This window comes from Bos javanicus, chromosome 23 (assembly GCF_032452875.1).
Source record: "Bos javanicus breed banteng chromosome 23, ARS-OSU_banteng_1.0, whole genome shotgun sequence".
NCBI lineage: Eukaryota > Metazoa > Chordata > Mammalia > Artiodactyla > Bovidae > Bos > Bos javanicus.
In genome coordinates, this window is record NC_083890.1 from 52,093,842 (window position 1) to 52,115,424 (window position 21,583).

General features: G+C 56.1%; 2 protein-coding genes and 1 long non-coding RNA gene across 8 annotated transcripts in view; 2 read left to right on the forward strand and 1 right to left on the reverse strand.

Moving 5' to 3' along the window:
- Positions 1–4,897, forward strand: part of LOC133236812 (uncharacterized) — a 43,265-nt gene extending 38,368 nt beyond the window's left edge. Inside the window, exon 3 of the long non-coding RNA XR_009733052.1 lies at positions 3,216–4,897. This is a non-coding gene — a long non-coding RNA (uncharacterized LOC133236812). The remainder of the gene's footprint in view (positions 1–3,215) is intronic.
- A 5,962-nt stretch (positions 4,898–10,859) lies between these two features.
- FOXQ1 (forkhead box Q1) lies at positions 10,860–12,819 on the reverse strand. The gene has a single exon (XM_061399008.1). It carries the CDS (start codon positions 12,817–12,819, stop codon positions 11,665–11,667), a length of 1,155 nt encoding a protein of 384 aa, XP_061254992.1. The 3' UTR covers positions 10,860–11,664.
- Positions 12,820–13,327: 508 nt separating this feature from the next.
- Positions 13,328–21,333, forward strand: LOC133236811 (uncharacterized). 6 transcript variants are annotated; one of them, XM_061399012.1, is made up of 3 exons: positions 13,328–17,206; positions 17,618–17,785; positions 18,048–21,333. In XM_061399012.1, exon 1 carries the CDS (start codon positions 13,328–13,330, stop codon positions 14,336–14,338), a length of 1,011 nt encoding a protein of 336 aa, XP_061254996.1. In that variant the 3' UTR covers positions 14,339–17,206; positions 17,618–17,785; positions 18,048–21,333. The 6 variants fall into 6 exon arrangements, with proteins under 6 accessions (XP_061254996.1, XP_061254994.1, XP_061254998.1 ...); XM_061399010.1 differs by having other exon boundaries at positions 13,328–15,725; positions 16,398–17,206; positions 17,618–21,333; XM_061399014.1 differs by lacking the exon at positions 17,618–17,785 and having other exon boundaries at positions 13,328–17,227; positions 19,106–21,333.
- Positions 21,334–21,583: the final 250 nt, after the last annotated feature.

Genomic DNA, 21,583 nt, shown 5'->3' on the forward strand with positions numbered 1-21,583 from the left:
CCCTGCCTCCAGGAGGGCCTGGAGACCTTCCTGTCTGTGGGCTCCTCTCTGCAGTAGCTTGCGAGCTCCCGGCTCTGTGCTCCGAGGCCTCGTTGCCAGAAGCAGGACACCCTCCCGCTTGTGCATCCCGGGAGGAGGTGCCGGCCTCAGTCCCCGAGGACTTCACCCCCAGGGCTTTGCCGGGACCAGCGACAGGGCCCAGACCAGCAGCCGGCACTCCCTGCTCCACCCATAGAACCCGAAGTGCTCCGTCTGCGCAGTCTGGGGCCATCGCTCAGGTGTGGGATGCGCTGGCCTCTGTCTCCATCCTCACGGGCCCAGGGCTCGTCTCAGAAGAATGAGGTTTCTGTCCCAGCTCACCTGCAGCCTCCCCTCCCTCCCTCCTTTGTTTTCCTTCCCTCTCAGTGAACTGGGCTTGTTTAAATTGTAAAGCAATGGACTATAATGGTAAAAAAAAAAAAAAGGTTCTTCCAACCAGAATAAAAATGCATAAGATGAAAGATAAATGGTTTTCCCCACACCCACATCTCTGCAGCCCTGTCAGCAACCTCCAGGTAACTCTACAATGTGAGTGTTTGGTAAAACCCCTCTGACCATTTCCTCTGTGAGCACTTCTGTGGATGGAGACGCACAGGACCACAGTCGGTGTGCGGAACACGTGGCTTTCCACACCACTCCCTTCCTGACTGCCCGGTGGTCCGCCGCGAGGCTGTGCCCCGGCTGACTTAAACTGGACCCATGCACTGGTGCACATACCCCCTCCCCAGTTTGGGGGGCCACAGGCAGGGCTGCCCTACACACCCCAACACGTGCCCTTGTGCTCAGCTGGAATAGTGCACCCTTGGGATAAATTTCTAGCAGTGGTTTTGCTGGGTCAAAGGTTATGTGCATTTTACATTTTAATAGGCATTGCTCAACTGCCCTGCAGAAAAGGTGCACCAATTTACAGCCCCATTAACACTGTGTGAACAGCCAATCTCCTCACAGCCTCACCAAACCACATACTATCAGACTTGCAGTCTCTGCAACAGACAGAAAACAGCAGGTCTTTCTTTTCTTAAATTCGCATTTGTATTATGAAAGGTGTTTATAGACTACTTGCCGCTTAGGGTGAAAACATGCTAGCCTTGACCATGGTTCATTTCTATTTTTAGATGTTTTAAAAATGGCTTTCTAACAGCTTTCATTTATCATTAGCCAGTTAGGTCACAAATATCTTCCCCTTTTGCCTACTATTTAGGCACAGAGGAGTTTACAATATTTACAGAGAGAATTGATCTGCACAGAGAGTTTCCACCCGCCTCACCGGAGCCCTGCCTGCACAGAGAAGACAGTCTCTCCTGCTCCCCTGTCGCTTTGCCCTGGGCTTGCTTTCCACATGCGTGTCTTTGCCACTCCGGCCTGTCTTCTGGTGTACGGGGCGAGGTAGGGATTCGGTCGGTTCTTTGGAGTTTGCTCATCAGCCTGCTGGCTCGAGCGACCCACTGCTGGAGGGGGCTTTCTGCTCCCTGGAAGTAAGTGGATTCAGACAGGCTTTTGGAGGATCCAGACAGGAACACTTCTCCTTCCCTTATTCTTAGATAGATCTGGCCCTTTCCCCAGAACCCTGGCCTTTTTTGAAGGAAGCTTCAAGGAGTAAATGCAAAAAAGAATGATTGAGAGAAAAACAGAAAATGGAGGCTTCTGGTAGGAAAAGAAAAACACCAACTTAAAAGGGTTAAATCACTTCTGTGCATAAGCCACTTAAGATTCCACTTAAACCGAGTGCAGAGGCCCTTGGACAGCAAGGAGGTCAAACCAGTCAGTCCTAAAGGAAGACAACCCAGAATATTCACTGGCAGAGCTGATGCCGAGGCTGAAGCACCAGCGCGTTGGCCACCCGATGTGAAAAGTCAGCTCATTGGAACAGACCCTGATGCCGGGAAAGATTGAAGGCAGGAGGAGAGGGGGACAACAGAGGATGAGATGGCTGGATGGCATCACCGACTCGATGGACATGAGTTTGAGCAAACTGCAGGAGAGAGTAGAGGACAGAGGAGCCTGGTGTGCTGCAGGCCACGGGGTCGCAAAGAGGCAGACACGACTTAGTGACTGAACAACAACGACGATAAACAGAATCACTGGGCTAGAAAAACAGCCGAGCAGATGAATTCTGCTTACCATTCGTTTGCCCAACTCTGCTTAAGAAAGAAGGAATATACAACTTATTTGTTACTCTCATTTTAACAGTATCTCTGCAGTGACTTTTCTTAGTTGAACAGATCAAAAATCCTGTGGGAAGTTCAAGAGGTCACATTTATAGCCCGGGTTTTCAGGATTCCGCCCACAGTTCCTAAGTAGGTGGGGTATTTTCTCTTTAAAGACCAAATAAGTTAATTGCACAATCAGTAGAATCAGCAATTTCGACTTCTTGGCGTGAGTAATGTGATATGCGTGTTGGCAAAGACCTACATACCCTGATTTGCAGCATAATTCATATAATAGTCTGTAGATCAGACTCCAGGTGATTTAGTTAAAAGGTACTGAAGCACTCCTTCTGCCCACCGCCCCAAGTACCCACCTCACAGTAAACTGTGTAATTTGTACGATGATCTAAGGTGATTGATGAGGATTTGGTCTCATCGTTTGGGACTAAGGAATCTCACTGCTGGCCTCTGCTGCACCTGCCCCGCCCCCTCCTAAAATGCGGCTTTTCTGGTTTTTGTGAATCCATTTCTCCCCCTTCCCTCCTTCTCAGGCTCCTGCATCAGCCTCTCCTTGTGCTTCTTCTTCCCGAGCTTCCCTGGCCCTCCCTCAGCTCAGGACACCCACCCCATCTTTAACTTGAGCTTAATTTGCTGACTTTGTGTCTTTCTTTCAACTGATTTTCACCCAAGTCATTGCACGTGCCCCGGATGAGGGCGTCATGCCTCCAGTGGTAGGAACTGTGTGGATGGTTCCCAGGCACTCCCCAGCCCCGTCTGTCCTGGGCTTCAGACAAGGGTTGCCGGTCAGGGAACCAGACTCCTCGGCCTCCAGAGTCTGCCCCCGCCCCTGTGCACTTGGGGAGATTCAGATGGTGCCTTTGAGCACATTCAAAAAGTGTTCTTTCCTCAAAACACTTACTTCCATTGGGCAAAATTGTCGGAATTACCGAGACTGCTGAGAATGGCACCCTTCACCTGTATTAGGGAGGGGACAACCACAGTCACACGGCCCTTTATCTTGTGTTTCAGAGACTCTGTTGCTGCCGGTTGAGGGGTTCCCTGTGGCCCGCCTCCGGCTGTGGCCCTGGGGCTGGGGGTGCAGGGCCGCCTGCCTGCCCGCTGCCTGGGAAGTGTCCGCCTCTGCAGGGAGGATGTGCGGTGTCCAGCTGACTTCCCCTCGACGGAAGGAGTGACATGGCTTGCTGTCATCTCGGGTGAGCACAGAGGTGTGCCTGCCAGGCCCAGAGTGGCTGCTGCCTGGCTCTCCGTCCAGGAGGAATCCACCACTTCACCGGCTGCATGGGGCGACAGCAGAAGACACCACGGGCAGGGCGTGTGGGCAAGTGGTCTCTCGGAATCTCTCGGAACTCGTGTGTCCCCCGTCTGGTGGGGCGGCCACGTGTGGTCACGTGACCCGTGCATCCTTCAGGCAATGTCTCCCCAGGACCAGAGGCTGCCTCTGCCCTGGCCATGCTCAGGGCCTTCGACACAGCCTCCTCCTCCGAAAGGGCAAAGCTGTGCTGCTCAGGGAGCCGTCGGGGGCCACGGCCTGTGGGCAGCGTCCGGACTGAGGGCCAGGCCGGAGGGCTGGTGCGGGTCCTGGTGCCCAGTCACCCCCCGGAGCCTGGCTGCTGACTGCGGGCCTGCGCTTTAGGTGGTGTGTTGGTTTTCTAACTTGGACAGTTTGTAGTCGGAGGAATTCAAGAGCAGATTTACTCCAGAGCACTTGAATGAAGCAACTGAACATATTACTCACATCCCTGCACAAAGGAGGTGGCCCCCCCGGGAAGCTGCCTGTGTCCTGCGGCAGCAGGACTTCTTCACCGTGCAGACTGGGCTTGCTGCCGGTCGCTGGGCCTGGCCAGGGCTTACCTGGACCGGTGGCCGATTTCCAGAGCTGTTTCTTTCATACCGAGCATCTCCACTAGTGCCGTGTGGCAGACAAAAGCTTGAGCTCAGCCGCGGGAATATTCCCGAAGACTCTGCCGTTCGTGTAGGTCTGTGGACGGTGAGCGCTCGAGGCCGGTGAGCCCGTCCGTGGCCCTGCGGTCACAGAGTGAGAAGGGCATTTGTGAGGCAGCCTGGTCTTCCTGTGCCTGTTTTCTCTATTTTACCCCTGGAGGATGTCTGTCCTGTGTCTGCTGCGTGACTTAAAGTGACTCGATGGTGGCATCTGAGACAGTAGGGGATGTGGGGCGCCTCTGGGTCCCTCTGAGAGCCCTCCACAAACAGCCCGCGGCTGGTCCAGAGGGGTCTGGACCCTGATGCTGTCGAATCCACTGTGCCTGAAAGAGGGGTGGGTTCCAATCCCCTGTGACTGGTTAAGAAACCCCACTGGGCTGTGCCCAAAGCCCTCTGCCAGCCGAGGGGCCAGGCCTGAAGGGTGTCTGAGCTGCAGACACCCCTCTTCCGTCACAAGTCATCCTGGGGTTCCCAACTGGAGATCCGGGCTCAGGTTATCTTGGCTGGGTCCAGGTCAGCAGACAGCTCCTGCTGACGTCCTAGGAAGCAGAGGCGGAGGCTGCCCTCAACCTTCTCAGATCTGGACAGACAGGCTGCCCGCCTGAGGGCTTGCTTCAGCCAAAACCCAGAAAGAGCCTCGTCATTTTGCAGTAAACAATGATGCACCTTTTATTGCATTTATAAATGTCCCCAGAGGCTATTACTCAAAAGGGGTTCAGCTAATAAATACAGAACTAATAATTACCTCAGTTCAGAGTGCTGACGTGTGTAACTGCCGTCGGGGTCAAGAATGTCCCGTTTGCTCAACCTCCCTGGCACCACGACACCTGCGGTTACAGAGCCAGGGTGCAGGCTGAGGTCAGGGGTCAGGGAACAGGATGTCCTTCCCGCTGGGTCTGAGTGTGGTGGACAGGCTGTGGCTCTGTCACCGGGTCCTTGGGGTGTCCTTTCCTTGCAGGGGTGCTGGGTCCTGCTGTGGGCCCTGGACGGATGGCAGCCCCCGGAGCTGCTCTGGGGGCTCCCCGGGCGTCAGGTGGGACCGCAGCAAGGTTGTTTCTCTTCTGCTTGGGCGCTTGTTCCCTTGTCCATCCTCGGCCAGGTGGCCAGGTGGAGGGAACAGTTGGCCCAGGCTGTGCGTGGATTCGGTCGGAGGTCAGCCCTCTTGCTGGGCAGCCATCGGTTGGGCCAGGCCCCTGGTACCCGGCCTCGTCTCCCGGGGCCAGGGCAGGAGAAGACAGAGCTGCCCGCACTGCCGGCCTGACGCCTACCGCACGAGGCGCGGCTCGTGTCCCCACATCCTCCCGCCAGGCCTCGTGGGGTCCCCAGCTGGCCAGTGCGAGGCCACGGTGCAGCCGGGAAAGGCCTGGCTCTGCACCCGGGCTGGCCCGCAGCCTGGCACTGGGGGTGCTGGCGACCGGCACATGGGCGAACAAACGGGACCGAGATGGGTCTGCTTGGGATGCCTTCCCCGAGGAGGCAGCCGGGCCTCCCACAGATGGGCCGCCTCCCGGGCCCAGGGACAAGTCAGCTCCCTCAGTCTGGGATGGAGTCCCCCCCGCCCCAGCTCCGGAGCCCTGGGGAGATGCCGGGGCCCGCTGCACCCACACCACGGGAGCAGAGCCCCAGAAGTCAGGGGCGCCCCAGCTAAGAGGGCAGGCCTCCGCAAGTCCTTGGAGCCTGGATCGCCCCGGCTCATCTTCCTGGAGCCCCATCCTGAGCACTCCCGTGGATGGACCGGCTCCGTGGTTCTGAGCCTCATAGACTTCTGACAGCAATGAGCACAGCCAGCCAGAGGTTGCCAAACCTTCCTGCCTTTCCCCTCAACCATTAGACCTGGATGATCAGAAACCGCAAATCCGCGTCAAGGCTGTTGAGTAGTTTGCTGTCTCAGATCCCAGATGTGATGAAAAGCCCGAGTCGTGGCAAATCCTCTGGGCTAAACTCCCTGAGAGGAGAGGCGGAGAGGCAAAGGGGCTCCGGGCGTGCGAGGGGCAGTGTCGCTGGGGCAGTGTTCGTGTCTGCCTGTAGTGCCCCGGGAAGGCGCGTGTAAGGCCTGTGTGTAAGCTGGAGAAGGGCAGGACACCACTCGCTTCTAGCCAACGGTCTGTCTGAAAGCCGAACACAGAGGTCCGCACAATAACGCTGTGTGACGTCGGAGCCCCTCCCAGTTTGAAAAGAACCTGGAATCGGAGGAAGATGGATTTTTACGTTTTTGATCACAATCTTAGAAGACACTTATTAGGGCCATTTGCTGACAACATTAAGAATTAACAAATTATGTCGTCAAAGCATAACAAGAGTTTAATGGTTTCATTAGGGAACTGTAAAGTCTGTTACTTAAAGAACTACTGTGGCTTTAGAAAGCAGGAAGTATTTACTGGACTCTTTGCGGTCTAATTTCTAGCACCCAGGCAAAGCTCAGCTGCTATGATATAAAGAATTTGTTGTTTAGTTGCTAAGTCATGTCTGACTCTTTGCGACCCCACGGACTGTAGCCCACCAGGATCCTCTGTCCATGGGATTCTCCAGGTGAGAATACTGGAGTGAGTTGCCGTGCCCTCCTCCAGAGGATCTTCCCAACCTAGAGATCGAACCCACATCTCTCACACTGCAGGCAGATCTTCTACTGCTGAGCCTCCTGGGAAGCCCAGAGTAAAGAAATAAAGAACAGTATAACAGAGGGGTAATGTCTGGACATGTGATACCAACAAAGCTTTGATGCCTAAGAAAGTTGTGGGCCATGTCGGTGCGTTGCGTTGGCATTTTTTACATGTGAAAATGGAAGGTGGGTTACTGGAAGTTCTTTCTTTCCAGCATGGGAGGGGCTGTTTCTGTTGTTTTGGGAGAGCGGGAGAGGCCTGTGGAAGGGTGCCCATGCATCCCTTCACCAGTGAGCAGGGCTGGAGAGGGTTTCTGGGACCCTCTGGGCACAGAATCCTGCTGTGCCCTCGGGGGGTCGCTCTGCAGTCACAGAAAGGGCACCAGGGGCGCTGCCTAACCTCGACAGTGATGCCATGGCCCCCCCACGCCCAGGCCTCCCCTGGGGGGGGGCACCAGCTCTCACTAAGGAAAGAAACCATGTCGCAGTTTGGGAGGCTCGCCTACCAGTTAATGAGTGAACTGAGACAGTTGTCTGATAAGTTTAGGCCACACTATGTTTCGGTCTGAATTATCCCGATAATTGTGTTACGATGGAAAGAATTCTGAACTGGATCTTAGTTTCCTCTTGGGTCAGGAAGGAGTGTTTCAGCTACCCTGTGGCCTGTTTTCTCATCTGTGAGATCCAGTTCAGTTCAGTCGCTCAGTCGAGTCTGACTCTTTGCGACCCCATGGACTGCAGCATGCCAGGCCTCCCTGTCCTTCATCATCTCCTTCTGCCTTCAATCCTGCCCAGCATCAGGATCTTTTCCAATGAGTCAGCTCTTCACATCAGGTGGCCAAAGTATTGGAGTTTCAGCTTCAGCATCAGTCCTTCCAATGAATATTCAGGACTGATTTCCTTTAGGATGGAGTGGTTGGATCTCCTTGCAGTCCAAGGGACTCTCAAGACTCTTCTCCAGCACCACAGTTCAAAAGCATCAATTCTTCTGTGTTCAGCTTTCTTTAGAGTCCAACTCTCACATCCATACATGCTTACTGGAAAAAACATAGCTTTGGCTAGACGGACCTTTTTTGGCAAAGTAACGTCTCTGTTTTTCCATATGCTGTCTAGTTTGGTCATAGCTTTTCTTCCAATGAGCAAGGAGAGGCCTGTGGGAGGGAGCCCACCTGTCTTTTAATTTTATGGCTGCAATCACCATCTGCAGTGATTTTGGAGCCCCCCCAAAATAAAGTGTCTCCACTGTTTCCCATCTATTTGCCGTGAAGTGATGGGACTAGGTGCCACAATCTTTGTTTGTTGAATATGAGTTTTAATCCAGCTTTTTCACTCTCCTCTTTCACTTTCATCAAGAGGCTCTTTTGTTCTCCGTTTTCTGGCGTAAGTGTGGTGTCATCTGCGTATCTAAGGTTATTGATATTTCTCCCGGCAATCTTGATTCCAGCTTGTACTTCATTCAGCCCAGCGTTTTGCATGAGGTACTCTGCATATAAGTTAAACAAGCAGGGTGACATAAGATTAGGGTCTGCCCGATAGAGTCAGAGTTATCTTTCATTTGTGTGTGATTTTTCCTGAGAAAGGGCAGTGCTGCTTTGTGACACGGTGGCAGCGGGACAGAGGGGTCCTGGGGGCCCCAGGAGCCCCTCTTCCCCTGTGGGATGGGGGTGGGGACTTTCTCCATTTGCTTATTCTTTTCTTAAGAGCCCAAGGGACGAAGAAGTTGGCTCAGTTCTTGAGGGAGCCCAGGGCGTGGGGTGGTCTGCCAGGGGTTGTGGGGTTGGGGCAGGGCGCAGTGCCCTGCTGCAGCCTCTGGTGTTTGGGAGAATCCTCTTCTATCTTAGGAAGCGGCTGGGCTGTTCAGGTTTTCTGGCACCAAAATCAGCAGATTGATCCCGGGTTGTAGGGGGCTTGGCCTGGGGCACTGTGGCAGTGCTGGCCCTACAGGGTGAGGGCATGGGTCGTGGGTTTCTCTCCGCGGATCCAGCGCCCTGGGCGTGGAGGGTTCTTCTGGGTGGGGGTGGTCAGGTGACGTGACCACAAGCACGTGGGGCGGGGCGCCCTGGCCCAAGTCTCTGGCCCTCAGGTATCAAAGGGCGTTTCCTAAACCAAACAGACCCCCACCCCACCCCTCTGTCCTGAGTTCCCGCATCAGTCGAGGGTCAGCTGCCCTCAGCCTGTTGTTTGCACAGGTGGGCCTTGGCCTCGTGGCCTGGAGGCTGGGGGAGGGCTGAGGCAGGTTAGGTCTGGGGTGGGCCCACGGGGTGGGCTGGGGAGGGTCAAGGGCGGGGAGGGGCGGGGAATGGGCAGGGCGGCGTCGGGTGGGGCTCCCTTGGGCCCTGCCCTTTGCCCTCCAGAGTGCAGGAGGAACGGGGTTTTCTGGGCAGACTCGGGAAGGTTGGACCTCGGTGGAGTCTCCCAGGGAAACTGCCCCACAGATGCCAAGCTCCCAGGGCTGGGTGGGTTGCAGCCGCCACGGGACCTCCGCCCTCTGCCCCCTCAGGCCAGGCCCAGCAGGGCAATGCACAGGGTTCTCGGGAGCTGGAGCCTGGCAGAGGTCATGACCCCTGACAGGGGCGCCCAGGTCCCCTGACTCTGGCCTTTTTGTAGAGAACCTGATGGTCGCTGGCGGCGCAGGAAGGGGGCCCCTCACTCACCAGAGTCGGGAGTGTGTCTCGGGGAGGACTGACCTTGGAGGGGATAGGGAAACGCTGTGACTGAGAAGACATCCCCTTTCCCCTCCCCATTTCTGTCCATTCGCAGAGTTGTCCTCGTGTATCAACTGGACATGAAAACACTGGCTTTACCAACCCGAGGGGGCAGTAGGCAGGGCCGGGCCTCTGAAGGCAGCCAGTTGGAGAGGAGGGCTTGATTGGCTGGAGTCAGCGATGGGGATGGGTGGGCGCTCCCCGGGCTTCCCATGTGGCTTCAGGGTCGCAAGGAACTGAGCAATGGGTCCCCACTTCTACCCCGTGAACCTGGGCTCCCCCCATTTCAGTTTTATTTTCTCGTCTAATTATTGGCCATGTGGGTGCAATCTCCGTGTAAATGGGTGCCTTTTGTCGTAATTCAACCCTGTTATTATCCTTCCTCAAGACCACTAAGTAGATCAAATCAGAATCAGTCAGGACTTGCTTTCGGTTAACTAGACTGAGGGATGGGCTTTTCCCTCCTATTTCTGCCAAAACACAGCATCCTGAAGTAAAACCCACTCACCACACCCAGCCTCCACGTCGCCCTCTTGTCTTGGTTACGCTGACACCTGCCCGACCCCGGAACAGGAGCGGGGCCTGAATTTACATCCTCTTGGTCTTCATTCTTTGCAGTCCTTTCCCAAGACTGCAGCCCAGGGACTGTTAGAGCTCGGCTGCCTCTGAGTTTATGGAGAAGTAGTTCCGGTACTTCCTCTGATAGACCCTCCCTCCTATGTCCCGCCAAACCGGTGGTTTTCCCTGCAGATCAGAAGGAGCTAGGGCCATCAGGGACTCCAGCAGATAGAACATCCTCTGCATTCCTAAATAGGTGGGTGGTTTTGTTCAGACACTGACTTTCAAAGTGCTCTTAAAACTTCTTCGAAGTACTTCCCTGGGGGTCCAGTGGCTAGGACCCAGGCTCCCAGTGCAGTGGGCCAAGGCTCGACCCCTGGTCAGGGGACTAGATTCTACACGCCACAGCTAAGACACAGTCAAATAAATAATTAAAAAAACAAAAAACTTCCCTGAGGAAATCTTCAGTGTTAGGACAGTTCCTTGCCAAGATCACATTTTGATCAGAGCCAGTTTACCCAATACCTGCTTGAGGCTGAGACGGTTAACAGCTGAGCTTGTCCCCAGAGGTCCTTGGGAAAGGGCGGCCCACACATGATCATTTCTTCTGGTAACTTAAGTGAATTCTTAGAGGTCATTGATTTGACGTTTAAGAAACCCCACTGATGGAAGTTGGATCCTGCAGAATCTTACAGCGATGTGTCCAGTAACGAAATCCACAGCATCTACCTTTACTGAATTATTCAAGAAAACAGTTTGAACTCCACAAGGAGTTTCTTAAGAGTCAAACCTGAGATCATTTGGGAGGGGGGTGCAAAAGTCCATCTCCAACCCGTCACCACAAAGTGCTGAAGTCAATTGTCAGTTTTATTAAAAAATAAGCACTATGCTTGGATTTCATAAAATTTATATATGAATATGTACACAGACACAAATAAAATAATATTAAAAATAAAAATCACACTTGCTTTCAAGTGGCAGTGATCCTGGCACCCCACAAACATAACGGTCAGCTTTTCCTTGGAAGAAGCCACCTGGCCTAAAGAGACCACACTTAAGAAATGACCCAACAGACAGTAAAGCCGCAACCGTTGCCTGCAACATTTTCCCTTCAGGTTTCAAAAATATATAAATAATTTAATTACAAAACCCAACAATATATATATTTTTCATCTTTTGGCACAGTGAAACATTGGTCAATGGCAGAGATGAGGGACGCTCCTCTGGCCCCTCCCGCTTAGCTGCGCCTGTAGACGCCACAGGCACACAAGGGGCGGGGGGCGGGCCGGGACCCCCGAAGTAGTCGAGTCATGGATCACCTGGAATGGTTCCCTGATGTGCTGTTTAGGTTTTGTTTCGCTTTGTAAGGGACAAAGCAGTGGAAGGTGCAACGAAAACAGCAGGAACAAGGCAGAGCCTGGGCCATGAGAAGTTTCTGTGAAGGGGCCGGCACAGGCTTGGTCAGGAATGGAAACTATCGGAGGCCCTGCTTTGCTCCTCTACAACGTGAGTTATAAAGGACGAAGGGAAACGTTCGGGATGCAGTTGAGACCCTTCTGTCCGGTGTTCGCTCTAAGGCACGTCGGGTGATGGTGCTGTCCTCGGGCGGAAAGCGCCCGGCCCCGAGCCCGCGTCCCCCGCCGCCCCAACGCGCTCATGCCAGGAGCGTCTCAGGCCGATTAGGCAGGTGCGGGCCGGGTGCGCGGGCCGAGGCGGCGAGCAGGGCGTCGGGCAGCCGCACGGGGCAGTACAGGTGCGCACCGGCTGCCGGGCCTCGGAGCGGCTTGGCCGGGGCCGGGGCGGCCAGGGGCGCTAGGAGGAGGGGCGGCGCCTCGGCCCCGCGAGCTAGCAGCCCCGGAGGCTCGGCCGCTCCAAACGCGCAGAGCGGCAGCAGGGCCCCAGCGGGCGCAGCCTGGAGCAGCGCCGGGTAGGCGGGCGGCGGCGGGCAAGGAGCCGCGCCCCACGGAGGGCGGGCCCCGGGGCCCGCGTCCCCGGCGCGGCGGCTGCGGAAGGGCTTGCTGAGGATACTGTCGATGGCGAAGGGGCCGGAGAATCTGCCTGCCGGGCTGGCGCGCCCCTCCGGGCGGGCGGGCGAGCGCGCGCGGGGCGAAGCCGGGGCCGGGGCGGCGGGCGCGGGCGGCGGGGGCGCGCCGTCCGGGGGCCGGAGCGCGGGGCCGGGGGCCGCGGCCCGGTGGCTGAGGCGCTTGCGGCGGCGGCGGAAGACCCCGTCGGCGAAGGTGTACTCGCTGTTAGGGTTCAGCATCCAGTAGTTGTCCTTGCCCCAGGGTCGAGAGGGGTCGCGAAGCACCTTGACGAAGCAGTCGTTGAGCGAGAGGTTGTGGCGCACGGAGTTGCGCCAGCCGGTGTAGCTGCCGCGGAAGAACGGGAACTTGCCCATGAGGTACTCGTTGATCTCGGCCAGCGTCAGGCGCCCGCCCGCCGAGTCGCGGATGGCCATCGCGATGAGCGCGATGTACGAATACGGGGGCTTGGGCCTCCGGGTGTACGGCTTGCCGCGCGCGCCCTCGCCGCCGCCCGCACCCCCAGAACCTGCGCCCCCGGCTCTGGGCCCCGCCGTCGCCCCCGCCGCGCCCGCCGCGCCCGCCTCCTCGGCGCCCGGCCCGCCGCCCGCGCTCCGCTCGCCGCTGCCTGCCGCCGGGCTGTTGGCTGCGCAGTCCCCGTCCGAGCCCAGGGAGTCGTCGCCCGCGGCCGATAGCGGAGATGGCGCGTCGCTGCCGCCCGCACCCTCCAGGTCACTCCCCGGCTTGTCCCCTAGACCCGCGCGGGGCCCGAACACCTCCAGCTTCATGCCTGCGCCCGTCCCCGCCCGGCGCGTACCCTTTGCCTCCGCGCGGTTCTGGACAGCGGGCGCCCGGGGCGTGGTGGCGATCGGGGCCGGGGTCCTGGCCTCTCTCTCCCGGAGCTCGCCTTCCTCTGGGTGAGACAGTCGCTTTCCGGATTGGAGTCCCCTTCCGCTGGAGTTCTTTGGAGTGTTTGTGCTTATTGGGTGAACCGACAGGGGCGAAGAGGGAGGAGCTGGGGCGTACTGGCTTCAGGGTGAGGAGCGGAGACTTGGGGGAAGGCGTGCAGAGCCGCGGTTCTAGCCTCGGGTGCCGGGGCGCGCGGGGCTTGGAGTTCCTGCGGGAGAAGGAAGCGTGCGCATCTGCTTCCCGTTCCAGAGATGGGGTTTCTTCTCCCGCAGTCGCAGGTCCCGGACAGGCGTCCTCGCGGGTCGAGTCAGTGCCAGCTCCCGTGCCTGCCACCCCGGGGCGAGGGTCCAGCCTTCAGCCTCGAGCGCCCACGGAGCCGAGTCTCCGATGCCGCGGCGCCCGCAACCGCCTTCCCGCCCCTGGCCTCCGGAGCAGCATCTCCACGCCTGCAGCCGCGGCCCCGTCTCGTCTCCACCTTCGGCCCGGCCCAATATAACCCCGCGGCACCCCGCGAGGGCGGGGCCTGGGCGCCGACGAGGGATGGGGAGCGAGGTGGCCCAGGTGGCCGCGGCTCCGGAGCGGGCGCGCGCTAGGCGGAGGCCACGCGGCGGCGCGGCCGCAGGTTGTTTGTTTTGGGTCCGCCCGGCCCCGCCTTCCTCCTCCCGCCAATGGGAGGCGTGCGCGCGGCTGAGGTCCTCGCGTGTGCGCGCGTGCGTGTGCGCCTCGGCTCGGGGGCCGCGCGCGGGCGCTCGGGAGGGGCCCCTGCGCCCCGGAGCTCACGGAAGCCATACGAGAGCGCGGCCGGGGCACCTGTCGGGACGCCTGGCGCGGCTGGGGCCCGCGGGCTCCCTAAGCCACACTTGGTGTGCGGGTGCTCTGCGAGGGAAAACGGCGCTGCTCCCCCACGCAGACCCCCGTCGTCCCGGCCGAGGGCAAGCAGCGGAGCACGCGCAGGACACTGCGGTGACCTCCCACCGGGGCCGCGCGACGTGTCCTTCTCGGGACCTCGTTTTGGGGACAGTCTCTCTCTTCTTTCCTTCTCTAATGAATAAAAGTCTGGACTCAGGATTGGCTGCACCTGAGATGACCTTGACTCGTTCTCATACTGGCCTTTCTTTGTCTTCCGTGGCCTCTTCCCTCACCTGCGCAGGGGCTCCTGCCGGCTCTGCACGGCTCTCGCCCCCCGGGCGGCCCGGCGGCCCTCCTGCTCCAGGACGTTCGCTGTGGTTTCCGTGGCACCGGCGTCTGGCGGTCGGGAAAGGGGGCCCTCTCACCTCGGCGGGACGCCCGGCGGCGTGGATGATCCCCGAGGGCGCACTTCTAACCCTCTGCCCTACCAAGCTGAGGCTTCGTCCTTTTCCGGCCTTTGTTGCAAATAAGCGACGGAGCTGCGAGTAGGTGGGACCCCCGTCGATGTTTATTTTATTACTTTCCACCATTTGTGCAGAAAATGTACACAACCCTCTCTTATCTTTTTTCAGGCAGTTTTAAAGGCATTCAGCATGGGGTCCGAAAAATGACAGGGCCGTGGAGATGTTGTTTCTGGTGTTTGGGGAAAAGATCTGCTTTAGAGATTAGATTGGATTGCGTGCCTGCCGAGAGCTGGGAGCTGGCAGGAATGGCTTTTTTTCTGAAGGCAGCTGCCAGAGGGGGCCGGCTCCAGGCCAGGGGTCTGTGGTCCCCAGGACCTGGAGGTGGGGTGGGCTGGAACAGGAGAGCAGCAGGTGAACAGCCAGGGGTGACAGCGTTGGCAGTGAGTGCCGTCCTGGTGTGAATTCTGGAGGTGGGACCAAGGCCTGTTTTATGGGGCAGGTAAGCCGGGAGCTTTAAGTGTGGGCCATCTGGCTGCTGCAGAGTCTAAGGCAGGCCAGAGACACTACAGGGCCAGGTGCGCGGGGACCCAATTCCACCCTGGAGACGCCTAGGAGGCAGTCCTGCAGGCCTGTCCCCCTGGCTACCGCCACAGCCCTGCCTCAAGCCACCCAGAGCCTGGCTTCGCAGCAGTTCCCTTCCTGGGCTCCCCACCGGCTGCCCCCCAGCCCCTCCTGTCTCTGTCTCTGCTTCCCCCTCGGCCCCCAGCGGTTCTCCAGCTGGAAGGTTAGTCTGGGAAGTGCTAGTGAGCTGGGTGTGTCGGGGGTTTGATCAGAAGGGAAAGAAGAGACCTACGCCCTGGGCCCTGTTGCCACTCACAGCACGCGTAGCAGCGACCTTGGGCCCTGTCCTCCCTGCCGCGCGTGTAAAATGATGCCCAACAGAAGGACTCCTGTGCTCATTGCCTTTGGCACTGCTCCTTTCTTGGGGTGATTATACGGCATTGCATTTCCGCCTCTGGGCACTTGGGCGTTTGGGTGAACTCCCAGAGCCCTGAGATCCTACCCCTCGCCCCTGCTCCAGCCTGGCCTGGTAGGATGGGGTGTGTTGAAGTGTGGATGCTCTCCCCCCCGCTCCCCCCTTCAAAGGAGTGTTGGTCCTGCCGGGGAAGCAGCCCCCCACCCTGCCCCCTGCAGCAGGGTCTCCTCCACCATCACCATTCTGCTGGGGAAAGGACCAGCCATCACTCCCGTGGGGCGGTCTCTCCCTGCCTCAGGGCTGGGCTGCTGGTGGGCTGCTGGTGGGCTGCAGGTTTGGGAGGAGGGGAGTGAGGCGAGAGGGGGGACTGTCACCAAGAAAACCTTTTTTATTTTCAGGGTGACAGCTTTGGGAGATGGGGAGAGGGCTTTGTAAAGGAAGACCCCGCTGACCGTGGTGGGCAGAGGGCCACTCGGAAGGTTGGAAAGACCCCCAGGTACTGGGGTGCAGGCCCCCCAGGAAGCCAGGAGTTCCCTGCTGTGTCTCCAATCCTTGCCTCAAGGACTGTCTCGCTGTGCCATTCCTTGAGGCAGTGTTGTGCTGCTGTTCAGAACCCGTGTTACCTTTACCATTCTTTTACTCCCAAGAAGTCCTCCCCCTTCTGCCGGTACAAGAAGGCAGAGGTGGTTGGAGGTTGCCCTCCCCTCTGCATCGTGTGCACGGCGCCCTCCAGGCCAGTGTGGAGCCTGCAGGCATCTCACGCCTGCTGTTTGTGGGTTCCCTAGAAAGGCTTGGAGACGTCTGCTCCCTAACTTTCAGTCCCTCGGGGATCAGCATTGATGGGTTAATGATAAATGCCCGTCCGTGGAGCCTCACCAAACACTGTGTTGGGTTTGAAAGACCCATCTGTTTGTCCATTTATTCCCTTGCCCTTGAACTTGAGTGGCAATGAGGAGGTAAACCTGGCAAAGCATGCGCTCACGTCTCAGTGGTCACCAGGGCTCCTTGAGCCTGGAGGAGGGCACGGCAACCCACTCCAGGATTCTTGCCTGGAGAATTCCACAGACAGAGGAGTCTGGTGGGCTGCAGTCCATGGGGTCGCAAAGAGTCAGACACGACTCGGAGACTAAGCCTTTCTTTACTTTCTTTCTTCTTGGGCTCCTGGAAGTGGTTTTAGGCAAAGGAAGGACGTGTGTCCATCTCTAGACAAAGACTAACAGCTGGAAACCCTCGGTGGGTTTCAAACTCACTGTTACCTGATGTTTCACTGCTCCATGGCTAAACCTCGGGGTGTGACTTCTGGAATGTGAGGGACTCGGTGGACCTGACTCTGCTGGAGACGTGGGAGCTGGCCCCAATGCACACAGCATCCTGGACCCAAAGGAGCCAGGGAATCAGCTCTCTCACTCTCCCCTGCCCCTGGACACCCGGAACCGTTGGTGAGCTTCTTGCCGGATTCCCTCTGAAGGAGCCACCTTTGGCCTCTGGGTCTGAAGAGAAGGTGAACTTACGTTGCCTGCCCTGGGGTCCCAGGCCTCTAACTCTGTGAGAGCGGCCGTGCTGGGGCCCCAGTCCACAGGCGTGGCTCAGATCCGAGCTCCATCACTTGTGGGACGGGGTGGGGCTGAAAGCTGGGGCCTGACGTCCTCTTCAGGGCTCAGGCCCAGCTCCCTGGACACGCCTTGCTCGTGGTGGAAGGGCGGAAGGAGGGGAGCTGGCTCTGCCCAGACCTCCTCCGTGGCCTGGCTGGCTCGTGGTGACGCAGGGCCCTTGGGGGAGCCTGCAGGGTGGGCACGAGTCCCTGTCGGAGCCCGCCTCGCTGGCCTGAGCTCTGTCACTCTCTTCCTGCTGCTGCTCGGCCGGGGACTCGGTTTAAGCGAGGGCCGGGCACTGTCTGGCACTGCTCACCAGGGAAGCCCAAGGGCTGTGCTGGAAGTTTCTCTGGAGACCACAGGGGTCCCGACCGCAAGAAGCCTGGTGGGTGTCCCTGCGCTGCAGGTGCGGCTCCTGGGCGGTGGGTCCCGGGCGTGGGGAGGGCGGGGAGGGGCGCAGTGACCTGGGGCGGAGAGAGGGGTATGGGGCTCCCTGGGGAAGGGGGTGAGGACGGGGGTCAGCCCCAGCTGGGGGCAGGGGAAAGTCGGGGGGAGGATGGAGACCAGGGGAGCCGCCTGAGGCTCACGACAGCCCTGCTCCCCCTGGGAGGTGCTGCTGAAGGATAGGAAGCCTGGGGGCCTTGTCTCGGTGCGGTGAGGGCGTGATCCTGGGGTCATGGAGCCATCCTCAGGGCAGCGCTCCTGGTCCAGCTCTAGTCCAGCTTCCCTTTCACCTGAAGTCCTTTAACTTGTGAGTTTTAAAAGCAGAGCAAGAAAGCTTGCACTTCCCTTTAAGGTAGGCGAACGACCAGACACACGCCCGTGTTTGTCCAGGAAGGAGACCTCTGGGGTGTGTCTGAGCCTCCCCTCACCCCCTGGCACTGCCCCTTTGACCTGCTGCCACAGCATCCGGCGAGACGGGGGAGACGGCAGCTGGGACCCGCTGTGTCCTTGGAACGAGACGGTGTGTGCAGGGCCCACTCAGCCCTCCCCTGCCTTGACCAGGAGTCCCAGATCCTGGGGGTACAGCTTACTATGGGCAGTTGGGCCTATGGAGACCGGACATCTTTGCAAAAGTTCAAAAACTCCCTTCAAAATCCCACAGGGCCCCCATCAAACTCCTTAATCTTGGCTCAGTTAAACTGAGCACCGACTGTGGAGCAGTTAGAAATATGACGGGGGCTTCCCTGGTGGCCCAGTGGTCGGACTCCGCATTCCCTCCATAGGACCGCAGGTTCCATGCCTGGCTGGAGAACTAAGATCCTGGAACTGAGATCCGAAGCACGGCCAGTTTTTTTTTTTTTTAATTAAAAAAATATGAAAACATTGTTCTACAATTTTATGCCCCAAAATATTGGCCACTCTAAATAGTTTATATTTTTAAATGAATAACTTAATGACATCGTTCATGCATTTAGAACACTTCAGAAAGCTTTTTGTTTTGGAAAGTTCCACATACTTATTGTAAAAGGTAAAGAAAATAGGATAATGAACTCCCACATACGCAAGATTCCACTCTAGCCGCTCCCAACCGATGGCCAATGTTATTCTGTCCTTATTCCTTCCCATTTCTCTGCCACCTACCTACATTTTTTAAAAGACAAACCACAGACAGCATATAATTTTATCTATATTTCACTGTTATTCTAAAGACAAGAATTCATTAAAAAAATAACCAAATTCCATTATCATACCTACAAAATTAATAGTAATTTTAACATTAAATACTCAGTACTCAAATTTTCAATTATCTTAAAATGTAAGATTACTTTAAAGTCATTTTTACTGAGCTACATTTTTCGTATAATAAAATGTACCTATATTAAGGGTGCAGGTAAACTGACAAATTTATACACTCCTCTGCTGCTGCTGCTGAGTTGCTTCAGTCGTGTCTGACTCTGTGCGACCCCATAGACGGCAGCCCACCAGGCTCCCCGTCCCTGGGATTCTCCAGGCAAGAACACTGGAGTGGGTTGCCATCTCCTTCTCCAATGCATGAAAGTGAAAAGTGAAAGTGAATTTGCTCAGTCGTGTCTGACTCCTTGCGACCCCGGGGACTACAGCCCACCAGGCTCCTCCATCCATGGGATTTTCCAGGCAAGAGTACTGGTGTGGGGTGCCATTGCCTTCTCCGATACACTCCTCTAACCACCGTCATATCAAGATATAGAATATTTTTGCCACCACGGGAAGCTGCTTCCTACGCTTACTGTCAACTTCACCTCCTTTTCCATCCTCAGCCCCAGGCTACCTTGCTTTTCTTTTTTTTTACATTTATGAACAGCAAGGACATCCAACCAGTCCATCCTAAAGAAAATCAACCCTGAATATTTACTGGAAGGACTGATGCTGAAGCTGAAGCTCCAACACTTAAGCCACCTGATGCAAAGAGCCGACTCACTAGAAAAGACCCTGATTCTGGGAAAGATTGAAGTCAGGAGGAGAAGGGGATGAGGATGGTTGGATGGCATCACTGGCTCAATGGACCAGAGTTTGAGCAAACTCTGGGAGTTGGTGATGGACAGGGAGGCCTGGCATGCTGCAGTTCACGGGGTTGCAGAGAGATGGATTGACTTAATGACTGAGCAACAACAACAAAACATTTATGTGAATTTAGGAATTATAGGATGTATGTATATATATCTGTTTTTTCTTTTTCTGGCCACTTGAAACATTTACTGCCAACAGCTGGTTCTCAGCAATCTGACTGACGCTCCTCCTGTGGCTGGTCTCTGCCACCTGCTCTGTGTCTTCCTCCTGGACTCTAATTACACACGTTTGACTACTTGACATTAACCTACAGGTTGCTGAGCTTGTGTGTTTGTATTTTGTCTTTTTCCTCTCTATCTGAACATTTTCCATTGCAGTGTCTGCATATTCACTGATCTTTCTTTTGGAATATCTAATCCAATGTTACAATTGTCCAGTTAAATTTTCCCAACAGATACTATACTTTTCTTCTCTAGAAGTCCCATTTGATTCTTTTTTAAAAAATATTTTCCATCTGTCTCTTCATCCTGCTCATGTTTTCCTTTTAGATTTTAAATATGCGTGTAACGTATTTTTAGGTGTCCTTGTCCGCTGTTTCCGGCCTCTCATTTGTAGATTTGTTTCTTTTGACTGATTTTCCTTCTTGTTATGGGTCAAAATTTGCTGATTTTTTTTTTTGCATGTCTAGTAATTTTTAATTGGATGCAGGACATGAACTTTAGGTCACTGAGTGTTTGGATTTTGTTTCCTTTTTAAAAGGGTTTTTGAATTTGTTTTGCTCAAAAATTAAGTTATGTGTTTCTGATTAACCCTTACCAAGTTTATTTACTTATTTAAATTGGAGCCTGTTGCTTCACAACGTCGTGGTCGTTTCTTCTGTACAACAGCGTGAATCAGACGTGTATACACATATATCCGCTCCCTCTCGAGCCTCCTGCTCTACCACCCCCACCCCACCCCCCGCCCCGGGTCATCACGGAGCACCGAGCTGAGCTACCCCAGCTCCCGCAGCTGTCTGTCTGCGTGTGGCAGTGTATGAACGTCAGTGCCCACTCTCGATCTGTCCCCGCCCTGCCTCCCACCCCCATGTCTGTAAGTCCGCACCGGGTTTGTTCTTAAGCCCTCTTTTAGGGCAGCTCTAGACTAGACTGTGGAGAAGGCGATGGCACCCCACTCCAGTACTCTTGCCTGGAAAATCCCATGGATGGAGGAGCCTGACAGGCTGCAGTCCATGGGGTCACTAAGAGTCGGACACGACTGAGCGACTTCACTTTCACTTTTCACCTTCATACATTGGAGAAGGAAATGGCAACCCACTCCGGTGTTCTTGCCTGGAGAATCCCAGGGACGGGGAGCCTGGTGGGCTGCTGTCTATGGAGTCGCACAGAGTCAGACACGACCGAAGCGACTTAGCAGCAGCAGCAGCAGACTAGTCTGCAGTCAGTCCCGTTACTAAGACGCGCCACTTCTGGCATCTCTGCCTACGGCCCTGGGTGTTAGAGCAGACGTGTCCACTGCGGCTGGTTGGAAGCCGTAGTTCTCCAGCCCCCTGAAGTCTGGGAACCGTCGTAATTGCAGCTCTTCTTCGGTTCTGGGTCCAGCCTTGCATGGACCGCCCCGCCCCGTGCATGGTCTGGATTCGCCCAGGCTCGAGGGCCCCTGCAGACTTCCGGACCCTCCGGTGCACAGTCCCCTCACGCCCAGCAGGCCCCGCTTCCCGAGCTCAGCCCCGCGCGCCTCGGCTCAGACGTGGACCTCTTCTCCGCTGCTCCTGTCCTTTGGCTGTTGCTCTAAATTTACTTTCAGGCAAAAATCAAGGATGGAGTCATCTCTGGGATCAGCATCATATTGTTTTATATCTTATGTCTAAAAACATTTTTATTTGTATTTTGCCCAATTTTCTGTTTGTTCAGTGGAGAAAAATATTCTGATTTCTCCTTCATAGTCGGGAATATAAGCCATGACTTTAAGACACAGTTTATGTACTTGAATTGGGATTCAAATAAAGCTCACACAGTTTGATTGGCTCGTGTGTCTTTTAACCTTTTTAAATGATTAAGTCATCCTTCAGCTTCCTTGCTGTCTCTTTTTCCTGCCACTTTCTTTTGCTGAAACACTGGCCATGTTTGTATGTTGAGTTTCACATATCATTCTGGATTTCACTGACTCTGTTCCCAGGGTGTTTGAACCTGTTCCTCTGTACATGTTCCCTGGTAGCTGGTCACTGGATTGAGAGACTCGATCAGATTCAGATTAGGTTTTTTCAGGACAA